This window comes from Ascaphus truei, chromosome 5, assembly GCF_040206685.1.
Source record: "Ascaphus truei isolate aAscTru1 chromosome 5, aAscTru1.hap1, whole genome shotgun sequence".
Lineage (NCBI taxonomy): Eukaryota > Metazoa > Chordata > Amphibia > Anura > Ascaphidae > Ascaphus > Ascaphus truei.
This window is the reverse complement of record NC_134487.1, coordinates 25590219-25607314: the sequence shown is the minus strand read 5'-3', so window position 1 is coordinate 25607314 and position 17096 is coordinate 25590219. Positions and strand designations below refer to the sequence as shown.

The 17096-nt window shown below is 41.8% G+C and overlaps 1 protein-coding gene across 8 annotated transcripts in view; it reads left to right on the top strand.

Moving 5' to 3' along the window:
• Positions 1-17096, top strand: part of FRMD4A (FERM domain containing 4A) — a 523694-nt gene that overhangs the window by 325466 nt on the left and 181132 nt on the right. For all 8 annotated transcript variants that reach the window (XM_075599524.1, XM_075599522.1, XM_075599523.1 and 5 more), the window contains exon 4: positions 12735-12827. In XM_075599524.1, coding sequence (XP_075455639.1) covers positions 12735-12827 — 93 coding nt within the window. The remainder of the gene's footprint in view (positions 1-12734; positions 12828-17096) is intronic.

Sequence of the window (17096 nt, the reverse complement as noted above, 5' to 3'; positions counted from 1 at the left end):
CGGAGCGTGGGGATTTGGGTGAGGTGGGGAGGGGGGAGAGAGTGAAGGGAACTGGGAGAGGAGGGGCACCGGGAGAGGAGGGTGGGGGGTGGAAGGTGAGCTGCGGTCCAACTGACGGGGGAGAGTGATTCCAAGCAACAGAGTGTGTGTGTGTGTGTGTGTGTGTGTGTGTGTGTGTGTGTGTGTGTGTGTGTGTGTGTGTGTGTGTGTGTGTGTGTGTGTGTGGTCACTCTGCCTCAGGCCAATGAGAGGTGTGGGGGCGGACGGCCCAAGGGACCAATGAGATTTCCCCTAGGGACACAGGAAGATGCAGACAGGCATACAGTGCTTTCACAAATATACAGTATAATAAGATATATATATATATATATACACAGACACACACATATTTATCCTACATACATACATATATACACACACACACACACACACACACTATGTGTATTGTAACACCACTGGAAGAAGAGATCTGTGTATCATGAAAGCTCGCACAAATAAACACATTTTGTTGGCCACAGAACGGTAGCGTCTATTCGTTTTTGATTATTAAACTCGGCTAACACAGTACAGATACTTCTACATATACAGTATATATAAACATACATTATAAACTTTGTTGCCATTCTGCACCACTTTCATACTTCCCACCCCAAAAAAACTCTTCCTTCAAGTGCTCCTGCTATCTGTTTGCTGCGTCCTTCTACTTTTGTGTTAATCTTATCTAAATTTAGGGCACACGGTATACCCATCGCAGTCACGAATAACCCTTTCGCCCATCCTACATCACTAACACCAGATTTGCACAACAATTGAACCAAAAAAACACACACATGCAAAAGGTGTCAAAGTGTGTCTGAAATATGTCAATTTTTTGGCCAGTCATTTAACAATTGTGGTGCCAAGGAGGCCTGCAACACAGTGTAAAGCAAAAGGGTTAATAGTGCAGTGAAAAGCTAAAAGATGCAACCGCACTTGGTATCTGCAACAAAGCCCTCTCCTGGCTGTCCTACTACAGTATCTTTGTGACCTCACCTTTCGTGTGTTCATTGCTAGCTGTTCCTCTTCACCTACCGATCTGTCTGTTGGCGTGTCCTTAAAGGTCTGTCCTGGGACCACTCCTTTTCACTCTTTATACACTAATATACACTATCACTTGGTGATCTCATTAGCTCCTTTGGTTTAAATATCCCCTCTTCACAGATGACTGACACAACTGAATATTTCAACCCCTAAGCTTACACATGACATCCTGCCCCAAGCCACTGATTGTCTCTCGTATTTCAGACTGGATGGCCCTTCGTTGCCCGTAAACTTATCCGGTTTAAAATGGAGTTCATCAAAATATCACTTAATTCACTTGATAATACCACCATTCATCCAGTCTCCCAAACACGCTGCCTCTGTGTAATATTTGACTCCTCTTCCTTCTTCTCTGCTGTTGTTAAATCTTGCCAAAATCCGCACTTTCCTCATTCACTCCACTACTTAAACTCTCATGCATTCCCTCATTATCCCCCCATTGTGACTATTGCGACCTTCTCCTCTCTGGCCTTCCTGCCTCCCAACATCATACTCTACAATCTATCCAAGACATCCAAGAGTTCTTAAGGAGTAAAGTTCAGTAATAGCCAAACCATTACATTTAATATTCAAGGACTCCATTTCCACAGGCTCAGTACCACAAGATTGGCCTAAAGCAGACGTGGTACCTATATTTAAAAAGGGAGCTAGATCACAACTGGGGAATTACAGACCTGTAAGCCTGACATCAATAGTGGGGAAGCTACTTGAAGGTTTAGTATGCAGAGGCGGATTTTCAAAATCCGCCACACCATAGCACTTACTTAGACCGGTCGTCTCCTTTCTGCAGCCCTCCTCCTCCCATTTTGCAGTGTCAAATGACGTCGTGGATGTCACCATTGCCATGGCAATGAGACGCCATGTGATGCCACGTTGGTGATATAGAAAATAAGTAAACATGGGAAGGATGTTGATCCAGGGAGTAATCTGATTGCTATTATTTTGAGTCAGGAATTGATTTCTTTTTCTCCTTATGAGATATCATTATATGATATTTCACTGTGGTTTTTGGTCTGCCTTCCTCTGGATCAATACAATAAGTACAAATATAGGATAAAGTATCTGTCGTCTAAATTTAGCATCGGTTGAACTTGATGGATGTACAGTATGTCTTTTTTCAACCTCATCTATTATGTAAGTATCCAAAATACAGCTGCAAGAGTTATCTATTTCTCTTGTAGGTCTGTCTCTGCCCCATCCCTCCTGAAATTCCTTTAATGACTCCCCATGAAACTCTAACAAAACTATAAAATGTGACTCCCTCCTGCAAGGCTCTTCATTTTCTAAACCCATTTTACATGTCACCTCTAATTTCCCGCTATACCCCATCTTGTCCCTCATGCTCTGCTGAAGGCTGTCTCCTCTCTGCGCCTTTTGTCTCCCTCACTCTCATAAACTTTTTGCATAGTGTGTCCCTAGCTGTGGAACTCCCTCCCCCAGCATTCACCAATCCAATTCTCCCCCCTCCCCCCATCTTCAAGTCATGTCTGAAGTCTCACCTCCTTAGCAAAGATCATGGTTAATTTAGGCCTGAGGCTACTCGCATGCCTGGTGCACTTACCTGCCCCATCAAATATGCTCCCTACTGCACTTGCTCCTATTGTATTCTGTATGTCACCCATTATTCCATGTGGATTGCAATCTCTGTGGGGCAGGGACTTCCCATAATCTTTTTGTTTAACGCACATGTGTAACTTTGTATATTATCTTCCAGTAGTGTCTCTATTATAACTGTATAGCACTACGTACATTGGTGGGGCTATATACAGTATATAGAAATAAACAAACATATATACATGAAGAAAGAGTAGATCAGCGCTAGATCTAGTTATTAATCAATAAATATAGTTGATGTGTAACACTGTGTTAACTCGAACTAGGATATATCTAATCAGCACATGACAAATGAATAATAATTCATCTTCATAACAAAAGATAGTGAAGTGATCTTAAGAGTAATAATAGGAAGTCTCTTGCTAGTGGCTAGATGTCAAGAAATATCTACATAGCTCAAAAAAGGATATCACAGGAAGTGATGATTTCTACCGTTGTTTGTGAGTGCAATTCTTTTATTCCTGTCCGTTCCATCTTTTTATTAAATTGTGTGACTATGGAATATGCACTTCTCCTCTTTGTCTCTTAAACATCCATACATACATAAATTTAAAAAAATGGTCCTTACCTTTTGAAATAGCATTTCTGTAGGGCCCTCTTATACTTCTGTATTGAACGCCATACCTGTGCGCACGTGATTTATGTATGTTAAAGGGGTTAATACATCCAGCCGATTCACTTACCTCCCCGTGGGGCCCTCAAAAGGAGCAATATCTCCCCAAAAACCATCACACTGCACCTCAATACGCTACCACCACCAAGAATAATGTAGTGTCTTACCTTAGGAGTCCCTGGTCTCCTGTTTACTAGAAGAAAAATATACACAAAAACCCAATGTTGCAAAATGTGTCCAAAAATGTGGTTTATCTTTTCAAAAAAGTGCTAGGTTCAATTAGAGTCCAAAGTCAGTACTTATTACATTTTAATTGCAGTTTGGTGACGTCCCTCACTTGGGAAGGAGTGCCAAAAAAAATAGAAAGCGGGAGAAAAGCAATGGATTCTCTAAACTGCGAGATCGCCCCTTTACTTTAATTGGGCTTCCGTGTCAGATCGCACAGATCGGCGATCCAGCAGCTTAAAGAGGCAATCCAAGCAGGCAATGAATTTTGCAATTTTTTTAAAACATAGTATTGAAGCACGGGGTCTCTGGATCTGAACCCTGTTAATTTCAGCTCCAGAGACACCCTGCTTCCAGAGATACAGGCCTCTGTAGGGGGTGCCGGTAGCCACTCCGCTTGGCTAGCTGAGTGGGTAATGGCGGAGTTCCAAAGTTCACGCACCATGTGAGCCAATAAGAAAGCTGTGACGTTATCAGGTGCGACTTCCTTTTGGTCCATGTGACGCGGGAGCTTTAAATTTTGCTGAGATACTGGTACCATTTTTGGAGGTCTGTATCTCGGTAAGCACGGGGTACCCAGATCTTAGAATTTAATTGGGTTCAGCTCCGAAGACCCCCTGCTTCAAAACTATGTTAAAAATAATAATAATAATAAAAAGTGCATGAATTGCTCCTTTAAAGTATATACCCCATAGAGTCTTTCAAATAACATTTTCCATTTCAACTATACTCTAAAACACAGCCGCAGAAGGTTACCTAAAATATAGTTAAAATCCTCATTATTTAAAAGTTTGTCGATTTTGAGAAATGCGTTTAGAAAAACAACCAGTAGTTAGCCTTAGTAAGCCTTTCTTTCATGCCATGTATTTAGCTCAAAGTTAATTCTGAAAAGGATTCCATCTTTAAGGCAGCTTCTCTGGCAATCGTGATCTACAGTACAATCACTTATGGCCGAAATCAGTTAATTAAAGTAACCCGTTTCTTAGTAAGAGCATTTGTTTATTTGGTATTGAACTCTACTAATTTAATTAAGAATTGGAATTAAAGAAACCGTTTATTTTAATTATCTCTACCCAACGAGTTCTAGGTTCCCCTATTAAATGTACATGAGTATTTATGAGGAATTTGTAATGCTTAAAATATTGTTGGCTAATATTTTTTTTCTTGCTAATTATTTGATATCCTTCTTCATAGTGATCCCTAATTGTTTGATATGCTTCTTCATAGTGATCCCTAATTGTTTGAAATGCTTCTTCATAGTGATCCCTAATTGTTTGATATGCTTCTTCATAGTGATCCCTGTGTAGTTGATATGGAACCTTTGATGTTATTAACATTTGGTATCCAAATTCTGTACTTTTAGACCAGGGGTGGGGAACCTTTTTTCTGCCAAGGGCCATTTGGATATTTATAACATCGTTCGCGGGCCATACACACACAGACAGGCACACAGGAAGGCACACAGCAGGCATGCAGACACACAGACCTCCTTTCCCCCACCCTACCTCTGGTAGTTGCTGCTGCCGGGGGGGGGGATCGTGTAGGGCGGCTGCTGGGGTAAGTGCGGGGGGAACTGCTGGGGTAAGTGCGGGGGGAACTGCTGGGGTAAGTGCGGGGGGAACTGCTGGGTAAGTGCGGGGGGAACTGCTGGGTAAGTGCGAGGGGAACTGCTGGGTACGTGCGGGGGGAACTGCTGGGTAAGTGCGGGGGGAACTGCTGGGTAAGTGCGGGGACTGCTGCGAGGGGAGTGCGGGGGGAAGTACGGTGGCTGCTGGGGCTAGTACAGTGGCTGCTGGGGATCGTGTAGGGCTGCCGGCGCCTCACACCACCTCCTCCCGATAGGGCGCGCGGCGCCCATATTTTCTAAAAATTAGCGTGTCCCTGGTTATAGCAGTTGCCATAGCAGGGCCAGACCAAATGATTTCGGGGGCCTTATACGGCCCTCGGGCCTGACGTTCCCCACCCCTGTTTTAGACCAACACACAGAATCTATATCTAATCTAAAATAAATGCAACTAATTGTTTCACACAAACAAGCACATTGTATTATGAAATTTAAAAAGTTGAAATGCTAGTTTACAAGCAAGGCTTGGGGAATAGAAGGCGCTAATGACTTGTATCACTCCTGTCCACTCAATGGAGATAATGAAGGTGAAACATATCCTGGGGCCCTCAGCTAAAGCATGCAGTATAAATAGAGGCTGTTGTATATCAATAGGCACATTACAGCAATAATGCTCGTTTGTACAGAGGAGATGTTCTACCTTTGAATGGCTGCACGGCTGAAATTAAAAACATTAAACTGTCACAGAGTAAATCAGGCAGCTCTGTTTTGCGATCATTAGAGGTGTATTTTGAAATCCCTAGTTAAAGGGTTATTAAGTTGTCAGGCATAAGATTCCCTGCTCTCAGTAACATGCAGACATTTGCCCCATGCTGGGAGGCGTGCAGGTCTTTAATGTTATCATTTGTTGAAGAGGATACCCTTCAAAAAGGGGGTTCAACTCCAGTCCTCCAGCTCCCCCCCACCATGTCAGGTTTTCTGGTTAACCCAGCTTCAGCACAGGTGGCTCAATCAGTCCCTGCTTCAGCACAGGTGGTTCAATCAGACCCTGCTTCAACACAGTGGGCTCCATCTGCATCAGCACAGGTGGCTCAATCAGAGGCTCAGTCAGAGACTGAGCCTCTGATTGAGCCACCTGTGCTGAAGCTGGGATATCCTGAAAACCTGACCTGTTGGTGGTGCTTTAGGACTGGAGTTGAGCAACCTTGCCCTACAAAGAACTCATTATTGCTCCTATCCTTCCGCGTGTAGCCCTAATATTCGGTTTGTGTTGTGCGGTAATGGTTAGTGACACCGTATGAGATAGAAGGCTGCCTCCTGTGGGTGATACCCGGAAGCAAAGGGGTGAAGTGATAGCGAGATGCTGAAACATGTCTGGCACTTCCAGGTCTCTATCTCTGCTGGGCTTGAGGCACTTGCAACACACTGCAAAGCATTGCATCAAGCAGACACTGTGCTTCATGGAACTGCCTTTCTGCATGAGATTATCTGTTTTTCACACTTATTCAGCCACACGGCTGGTTTTATACATTACATGCATGTTTTTAGCTGAATGTTGTTGCTGAGATCTATTAGCTATACTGGTCCTGGATAAATGTCGACCAGTTATAGGTTTTGATGGTCTTTTAATAGACCAACCAGCGTTCTTTATTCAAATGTGGAAGGTATTACTCCCGATATCTAGTTACTGCTGGCGAGCATTTTTTTTCCTCTCTTTAGTAACAATTTATTGTATGCAAAATTGCAAGAACAGGAGTAATACAGAACACCTGCTACCTGATGAAATTATAGGGATTTTAGATTGGAATAAATATTATTGCCTGGATCAGAGGTGCTCAAGTTCGGTCCTCAAAGGCTACCAACAGGCCAGGTTTTTAAGGCAGCACACCCATAAACAACATAGACAAAAAGGCCCCAAAGCTACATCCAATATGACAAATTATTTAGTACATTAATATGTTTTGTCTATGTTCCTTCTTCATAAATATCAGTAATTTAGTTCAATAATTTGGCCAGTATATTTTAAGCATACAACCATGTCACGGTAACCCCATTTCAGTATTATTTTGTATTAATTTGGCCAGTATATTTTAAGCATACAACCATGTCACGGTAACCCCATTTCAGTAGGTCCTACACTACCAATATAATACTCTATTATGTATTTCTCCCACTGCGTAGAGAGACGACGAAACAAAATACCTGCCTGAAGGTGCCTGAAGGGTTAAAATGTAAGAAGCTAAATGTGCTATGTTTGCGCTACAGTGCAGTTAAAAAACAGAAGTTCCCTAATAATTATAGTGCAAAAAAATCTAAAAAAGAGAAGTGCAAAAAACGATATGTATTGTATTATATAGCGCCATTAATGTAGATAGCGCTTCACAGCAGTAATACACGTGACAATCATATAAATAACAAATAATACAAATAACACATCATGGGAAGAAGTGCTTCAGACATAAAAAGTGCTTCAGACATAAAAAGTGCTTCAGACATAAAAGTAACATTTAGGAAAAGGAGTCCCTGCTCTGAAAAGCTTACAATCTAATTGTAATCTACTGTATATATATATATATATATATATATATCCCATGCTTTTCGCAGCAGCAGATACATCTCCACCCCTTCCCTGGTGGGAAGAGACCTCTTAATAAGATATTCCAGTGTTTTTCAACCAGGGTTCCTAGGTACCCTTGGGTTGAACCCCCTTGTTGTAGGGTATGCCCTTGGGTTCTGTGGGCCTCCCTAAAAGGTTCCGTGTAATTTTCAGGTCATTAAAAAATTGAACCAAATACAGAAGAATTTACAATGCCTTCAATCTCAGGCATGCTATTAGAGAGGGTTGGGGTTCCTTACAATGCATCTGATTTCAGACGCGCAATTAGAGAGGATTAGGGTTCCTTACAATGCATCTGATTTCAGACGCGCTATCAGAGAGGGTTGGGGTTCCTTACAATGCATCTGATCTCAGACGCGCTATTAGAGAGGGTTGGGGTTCCTTACAATGCATCTGATCTCAGACGCGCTATTAGAGAGGGTTGGGGTTCCTTACAATGTTTCTGATCTCAGACGCGCTATTAGAGAGGGTTGGGGTTCCTTACAATGAATCTGATCTCAGGCGCGCTATATTTCTGTATTATGTGTATTTTTTGTATGATGAATGATTTTCATGATAAAAATATATGTATTAATTCTGGTTTCTTCTGGTTTCATTTTCATGCGCTCCTATTTTTGTTTTTTGTATTGCTGATTATGCCCCGCTGATCATGGGAGATTGGGAGCTGCGGGGTGACACCGGGTAGCCGTGAGAGGGGGGTCGTTTGGAGAGACAGCGCGCTCAAACCAAAAGTTCCTTACAATGCATCTGATCTCAGACGCGCTATTAGAGAGGGTTGGGGTTCCTTACAATGCATCTGATCTCAGATACGCTATTAAAGAAAATTGGGGTTCAGCAGAATTTCCCATAGTGTTCCTTAACCAAAAAAACATTGGAAACCACTGAGCTAGTCATTCACGTGTGTGGTCCAGGACCCACTGATTATGGGTGAGCTTAAACCAAAGAGGAGGGATCACAACAAGACCTCCCAAAATTGTTACTAATTTTCATTGAAACATACTGTACGCAGTCCTAGCAAGCTCAAAACCGTGTGTGTGTGTGTGTGTGTGTGTGTGTGTGTGTGTGTGTGTGTGTGTGTGTGTGTGTGTGTGTGTGTGTGTGTGTGTGTGTGTATTTGTGCCATTTATAGTGCTACTGGGTTTGTGACCAAATGTATACAACAAGAGACTAAAAGGCCCCAATGCTACATCCAATATGATTTTAGATTTCTATAGATATTATTATTGCCTAGATCAAATTCAGTCCTCAAAGGCAACCACCAGGCCAGGTTTTTAAGGAAACACATACCTAAACAAGTTGTCTTAGTGGAAAGTAATGCTGTATTATTTGCATTAGTATGTGTTAAAGCAGCAATACTAGATTCCCCCCACCCCCCTTTTTCCCCCTTTTCTCATTTGTATGTGTAAAGCATGTGACAATGTATCATTCTAAGCTGGCAATCGTTTGGAGCTCCTGCTATAAATGTGTAAAAGTCCTGATTGGGTGGCTAACATAATGGCTGCTTCTGTCAGTGTAACTCAGCAGCTACAATGTAGCCTTATATTACTAAGGTAACATTATGTTTTGTCACAGTTTACAGCTCAAACTCATGAGAATGTTGTCAACAAATTATCACAAACGCGAAAGTGTTACAAAAATGTTTCACTGCTTGGGAGGTGGGCTGAAACCTGCTATAGGAATCAAAAGATGCCTTAAAGACGCAATATAAGTAGCTTTTCAAAAAAAGAATCAACTCTTTTTTTTGTTGTTGTAATATATGTAGCCTTTGATGACCTTCTATTGAAAACTAATTACCTAAGCTGCTAATCAATTGGTTCTCCGTGATGAATCAGCCAAATCCTGTTTCCCAGGGTTCACTAAATGGCTGCCTTTCAGTTTCATATCAATCCTTCAGTTACACTGTATTCTTATATTACTAAGGTGACATTATCTATTGTTACAGTTTGCAGCTCGAACTGCTGGGAATATTGTCAACAAGTTATCACAAGCAGGAAAGTGTTGCAAATATCTTACACTAACGGGGAGGCGGGCTAAAACCTGCTAGAGAAATCAAAGGATGTTCAGTATATAAAAATTAATTAAAAATGGCATTAAGAGTGGAGTTTTAAAATAAAAAAGGTAGTAAGTAGTATTTAATACTACAGAACTGATTTTTTTTAAACCACATATGTAGGATTGCTCCCTTAAAACTCATTAAAAATGGCATTGAGTGGAATAATAATTTGTAAAAAAAAAGAATTCACATTGTTTGCTGCTTTAATTAGAGAAATCTTGAACAGCTGGTCTGTTGATAGCCTTTGAAGACTAAACTGTGGAGCCCACAGCCTGGATCTTTTGTATGTGTATGTAAAAATGTTCTTGTTGGTTAAGATATCACAATCCAACCCAAATCTTGGTCATGTGGGTTTTTTTTATTAGCGCAAAATGGAGCTTCGTGACATTAAGAGACATAGGTCATTTGTAATAATCAAAGACTGAGCCACCTGTGCTGAAGCAGGGACTGATTGAGCCACCTGTGCTGAAGCAGGGGTGTCCTGAAAACCTGACCTGTTGGGTGCTCTTGAGGACAGGAGTTGAGCACCCCTACATTAAGTAAAAGTGTACTTCAGGTTGCAGCAAAGATACTGCCTTCTACAGTGGGATTGAACAAAAATGATGTACCTCTGGATTGCATAAATGTAATATCGTACTCGTACAAGAGATCAATGGATGCAATGTCGTTAGTAGCTGATGATTTATGACTTACTGATGTATTCAATAAGTACAATTAAGGCCTAAAAGTAGAGCAACCCAAGGGAACTGCTAGGATGTCGCAGGTGGGCGGCGTATTTGGAAACCAAGGATTATGGAAGTATAGGAGCAGATAAATAGGTTCAGCAAGGACAGAGGCATAGGTCCCCTTCCTCTATCCTATAAAACAAACCAGAATAAAGAAGCACTCACAGTAGCAGCAGGTATCCTGTCCCGGGAGCACATCGCTCCAATCAAAGAGAAGATTAATGGCAAAGAGGAAAAAGATCAAGCGGCCCTTCACTGGGCATAGACAAAGTGCTAAGTTATTATACAGGCCGTCCTCGGCTATCCAACGGAGTCCGTTCTGGGAGCAGCGTTGGATAGTGAAACCGCTGTAACGTGAGTCCCATGTTAATCAGCGGCGGTGAGCGTCGGATAACGCATTCAGGCGTCGGATAACGCATTCAGGCGTCGGATAACGGCCCATAGGGTTGCGTTGGACATGCCATTCGTTGTAAAGTGAAACGTTGGATAGCGAGGACTACCTGTATAGCAAAAAATATCACTGTTGTGGACTTTTGCCAAGATATTGATAAATGTTGATATTTTGCTATATAATAAATGTGCTGTTTTTCTCAATCCAGTGGAGAGATGTTTGATCTTTTCCATCTTTGCCCTTTCTCCATCAAACACCATAGAGTAGCATTACAATTCCATCCACACATTCCAGCCCTGTATTGTACCTATCCCTGCACGTTAACGGTAATAGAAATAATGGCCTTTTTGAAATTGATGTTTCCTTGAAAGTTATTCTACTGTGTCTAACGTTTTGAAAGTTATTCTACTGACTGCGTATAACTTTTCCATGTCAAAAGCCAATGAGACAAATCAGATTTCCTGCGACAGCAAGCAAATTATTTTTTATTTCAATCATTCTGACGTCTATCATTAGTTGGGGCCCATTAATGTTACCCTATGCAAGAATAAAAATATATTTTATGTATCACTGCTCATCGGGGCAGTGATTCATTATGCCGGTGTTGTTCGATGTACAGCGGAGAATACACTGCCAGTGTTATATTAAAAAATACATGACTTATTAAAATGTATTAATTATTACTGTTGTTTTTTTTTTAATTCATTTATTATTTAAGACATTGAGGGAGCAAAATATACCAGCATGCCATTTATTACTTATTTAATTAATTTGTGTCTTGTAATTAATTTCCCCCAACTATTTTGACGTGATTTTTTTTTAAAGCATTCAAAGAGGAAAACAAACTCAGTGAATTGATATATCCCATTAAAGAGGCAATGCAAGCCATTTTTTTCCCCCTTCATTTTTTTTCCATACAGGATTGAAGCAGAGGGTCTCCGGAGCTGAATCCCATTAATTTCCGCTCCAGGGACCCCTGCTTCAGGAGATACAGACCTCTGTGGTGGGTTCCTGTAGCCGCACCAGGGTTCACATTATGGCGGCTTTTCAACGCTCCCAGGCCCCGTGGGCCAATAGGAAGCCGTGACGTCACCTGGTGCAGCTTCCTACTGCCCCATGTGACACGGCAGCATTAAACGGCAGTATATACCGGCAACCCCTTTGGAGGAAAGTATCTCTGTAAGCAGGGGGTCCCGGGAGCTTGAATTAACGGGGTTCAGCTCCAGGGACCCCCTACTTCAATCCTGTATTAAAAATTTTTTTAAATAACAACTTGGATTGCTTCTTTAACATATACAGTGTAACTTCTTTCCTACGTTCTTCTGCTTCTCGCCTTCCTGACACAGGGGAGGAGACTTCCTATGGTGACGCTAGATTATGAGTGTTCCATTGCGAAATCTAGTTTGTAGCGATTCTCTCCCATCTAAAGCCAGCCTTATTCTTTTCTAAAAAAAAAAAAAAAAAGTGCCACAGTAGGCGTGAAACGCGTGGGAGAGATTTTTGTGCTGTTTGTTATTTTGATTTTATGTAGTCTAATAAATTAGTGTTTTTAATTAACCTCCATTCTGGTGAGTTCAACTTTATTTTTGGAGCGGTTGGACCATCGATCCTTCCCCCTCTCTGTTATTCTTTTCTAGCACTAGTGACCTTTTTAGGCTTTGCTGCCTCACTCTTGGGAAATGTAACATTTTACCATTTAACGTGCAGTGAATTCTGGTCCCGACGCGCTCCTCACTCCAGTTTCCGACACCTTGACTTCCCAGATTGTGCCTTTTCCATCCATGTTAACGTAGGAGTTGATTATATAGAAAGGATGAATATTAATTGTCTTTTTTTTTCTTCTTTTTGACAGGGGACATTTGAACTGGCTGCAGTTGGACCGCAGAGTATTGGAACATGACTTCCCCAAAAAGTCTGGTCCGGTTGTCTTATACTTTTGTGTCAGGTATGTTGCTTGGCATCTTGTTGATCTGAACTGGTTAACCGCGCAGCAAAAATGATTTAAATGTACATTACCAACAAGGCTGCTACATGTAACAGATACCATCAACAAAGCTTTTTTCAACCTTAACTATAAGGTTGGACATCTCTCTAGAAAGGGAAGGTATACAGGGATATACCAAATAAGTAAACATGGGAAGGATGTTGATCCAGGGATTAATCCGATTGCCAATACTTGGAGTCAGGAAGGAATTTATTTTTCCCCTTATGAGATATCATTGGATGATAGGTCACTGGGGTTTTTTGTTAGCCTTCCTCTGGGTCAATAAGTAAGTATAGATATAGGATAAAGTATCTGTTGTCTAAATTTAGCATAGGTTGAACTTGATGGACGTACGTCTTTTTTTTATCTACTATATAACTATGTAACTATGTAACTATGTAACTATGTAACTAAAGCTGATCTACTAGGTAATCCTATCGAAATATACAGTATTTCTCAATAATTCTCTTACTATATTTCTGAATTAAAGACAAAAAAAAGCCTCAGTGCTACATCCGACTTGGCACATTATATAGTTAAATATGTATCTGTTTATCTTCTTATAAGGAAGGGTCATTAAGTTCAATTGTTTGGCCAAAATATTTTAAGCCTATAACCACGTCGCGGTTACGGCCCATCTGTGGGTCATAGCGCTGCTGCACCTGCAAAAAGCTCTCATATTTCTGAATTGTAAGAATCTTCAGCTTTTTTAAAGTATCCATTCATGCGCTGCTTTAAAAAAAAAATATTATTATTTTTTTTAACATATAGTGGGTTTGAAGCAGGAGGTCTCTGGAGCTTAACCCCTTTAATTTCAGGTTCAGGGATCTTCTGTTTCGATATCTCGGCAAAATTTAAAGACCCAGTCACATGGGCCAATAGGAAGCCACAGGCTTTGAAACGTCGCTATTACGTGATCCCTGCTAGTCCAGACGGAGCGGTTAACATCACACCCTAAGGCCTAGGCTAGTGGAACGCACTAGCTTCTGTGCTCCGTGGCGCATCGCGCGCTCGCCTGCAGCAGGAGATATTTCCTCTCCTGCAGGCAGAGGCGACAGGGAGGCGTGTGTCTGGGGGCGCAGCCGTGATGTCACGGATCTGCTTCGCCCTCATTGGGTGAACTGCACACGTGATCCGGCCGTTGGGCGGTGAAATACAAACATGTTTGTAGCCGGTCTCCCCGTAGCGCATGTGCATGCACTACCGCGCTCACTATGCACAAATACATTGTCGTCCTAGTGTTTGTTTCGGCGCGAGCTACATAGCTCGCACCATCTCCTGCACTATGGACGTAGCCTTAAGAGGTACCTGTTTTTAATATCACCCTAATTTGTCTTTGCTTTTATTTGGTTGGAAATATTTAATAAATTACCTGTTTCAGCATCGGGAAACCCCCATGCCCCAAGATATTTACTATGTTGTCCCCTGATAAGAAATACAGTAACCCCCATGCCCCAAGATATTTACTATGTTGTCCCCCGATAAGAAATACAGTAATTGGGTCATCCAATAGAAAGACAGGAAAGGATAACATTACAGTAGATCCCAATGGCCTTGTAGCTTTGTTGGCTGGAAGGAGCCAGGCAGACATGTTGTTTCCTGCCAGATGTTGGGTCCCCAGTGTGGGTGCAGTAGTGTTGTTCTCTTGCATGTATGCTGCACTCGAGCCCTGAACCTAAGGTCACACGCATTGGTCACTGCTTCTCCCCAGCCACTTACAATACATTCCAACCAGCAACGATTCATTAATGACTCAGAGTATAGAAAGGCTGCGGGTAGGCCTGTAACCAACCTTTTCTGATCGATAACTCCATTCAAATGTGAAGCAAGAAAAGACACCGAAAATCAAGCATTTAAAACCAATGAAGGTATCATCTCAGCTCCATTATTGAATGTGTTTCTCTCATCTCAAATCCTCCTGTGCAAAAATACCCCATAAACATATCTGTCTGCTCAATGCATTGTAGAGTCTGAAAGGACAAGATTTATCACTCAATATTATCTTATTGTAACATCTCTTAATATTTCCAAGCTTCACAAATCCTCTACTTCAGGGGTTCTCAACTCCAGTCGTCAAGATCCCCCCCCTTCCTTCCCCCAACTGGTCCGGTTTTAAGGCTATCCCTGTTTCAGCACAGGTGGCTCAATCAGTTTCTCAGTCCTACCCACTGATTGAGCCACCGGCGCTGAAGCAGGGATATCCTTAAAACCCGACCTCAGGGAGAGGGGGAGGTCTTGAGGACTGGAGTTGAGCACCCCTGCTCATCGTGAATTCTGTTCCCACTTTTTCCTCTCATTTGCTGCCATTTCTTATCTACCTTGAGCCAGTACATCATGTTCCATTTGGACGAGTCGGTTGCTCACAACCCTGCCCTTGCACTTATACTGGCATGAAGCATTAGAGTGGCATTTGAGCTTATCATGGTTGAAACCAGAATGATGACTTCAGCATCATCTTTTGCTATCTGACACATTAATATTTTACATAACCACTTACTTTAGAATGTTTGACTCGGCTCTTTGGCGAGTTATATCTCAAACTGCCTTGTATTGCTGATCTACAAGATAGTGGGGGAGGCACCAGATACAGACAGGAAGCTGTTTTACACAAAATAAAACACCTGATCAAGCATATATGCTCCCAAAGGGATTTTAATATCTGGGAAAAGTTTACATAATTTTTTTTTTTAACTTTAAATATATTACTCGAGCCGCAAAATGAAGATTAAAATGTAATAGTACAATGAAGTCAGAAACATTTGAAATATTCATATCTAATGTGGTCAATCCGGGCGCGAAAAAAATGGGGTATATTAAATGGGTCAAAAACCCTCTCTGCAGTGGATGACGTCACTTATTCCATACGAAGGGAGTGATCCTCCGTACATAAGGAGGATCTCTCCGTTAGTATGGAATAAGTGATGTCATCCACTGTAGAGAGGGTTTTTGACCCATTTAATCTACCCCAGTTTTTTCGCACCCGGATTTACTACATTGAATTTTTGTGCAGACTTTTTGCATAGACTGAACATTTGGAGCTGTGTCTCAGCGAGGGGCAGGAAAGTATATATATCTATGTAATTTAGTGAGACATGAGAGTGTAAGGTTTTTGCGCTTCATTTTCTGTTTTGCGGCATCTTTTGTTTTCCAAATATTAATACTGTAGCTGTAGTTTAAACGCCGTGTGATGGTTTGAAGATTGGGACACACATGGTATGAACCCACAGATGTTTTCTGTCTTTAAAGTACACTGATAGTCCAGGTAAAGGTGCACTCCCGGTACCAGATATAGACGCCACGGGTGCTCAGCAACAGTAAGCCCACGACTCACGGAACCACCGATGGTACAGAGAGAGAAGAGAGAGAGGCACTCCAGAGATTGCGGTCCGAAACGTCGATCAAACTGGAATACATTTTCTATTTTTGAAAGACCACTCGTGTGCCTCCCTCTTCGCTCTGTTTAAAGTACGTTGTACAGTAGATGGTTTTCTAACCATCATAATCTTGCTGTGTGTGTGTATGCCTGGTACACTGACACATTTTCATTGGCCCAATGAAATATATCACAACCTGTATGCATGAACAGAATACCTTCTTTCCAACATTATACTCGATACAGGTTTTGCATCAATTCCAACCGACCACAAAAAAAATCCACAGTATAGACCGGAGATAAAAAAAAACATTGTTTCATTAGCTTTATGGATGGAAGAAAAGTAGAAAATACCAAAACATTTGGGGATATTAACCCATCACGAGTACAGCTTCTAATACGTAAACTGGAAAAATAAGGGATGTCCCCATGGGACTGATGCTACAACTTTGTAGGTATAGTGTGGACAAGTGGAGAGAGTCAGTAAGAAACCACCGCAGCAACAAGATAATCAATAAGTCCTTTAACATATGATTGTAGACCTTCATCATTGATGGGGGGCGTATAAAGCACGGCTGGCAGAGATACCCCGGAGCCCTATCTAAACAGAACTCAGGAGTAAATCACAATTCCAGCTACTGCTAGCCTCACCTGCATCTTGTGATCGAGAGGTAAATTCTGCCGGTATACATCATTCCTTGAACTGAAGAACTGCCGGGTGCTGCTGTGAAGGAGCGTTGCTTGTTGCTGTGTGATGCGGTGGTGTGCTCCTGCTCGCAAATGGTGAAGAGAGGTAGGCAAATGGTGAACAGACGGCGGTCACTGCTCCACTGAAAAAACTCTCCAACCAGGCGTGT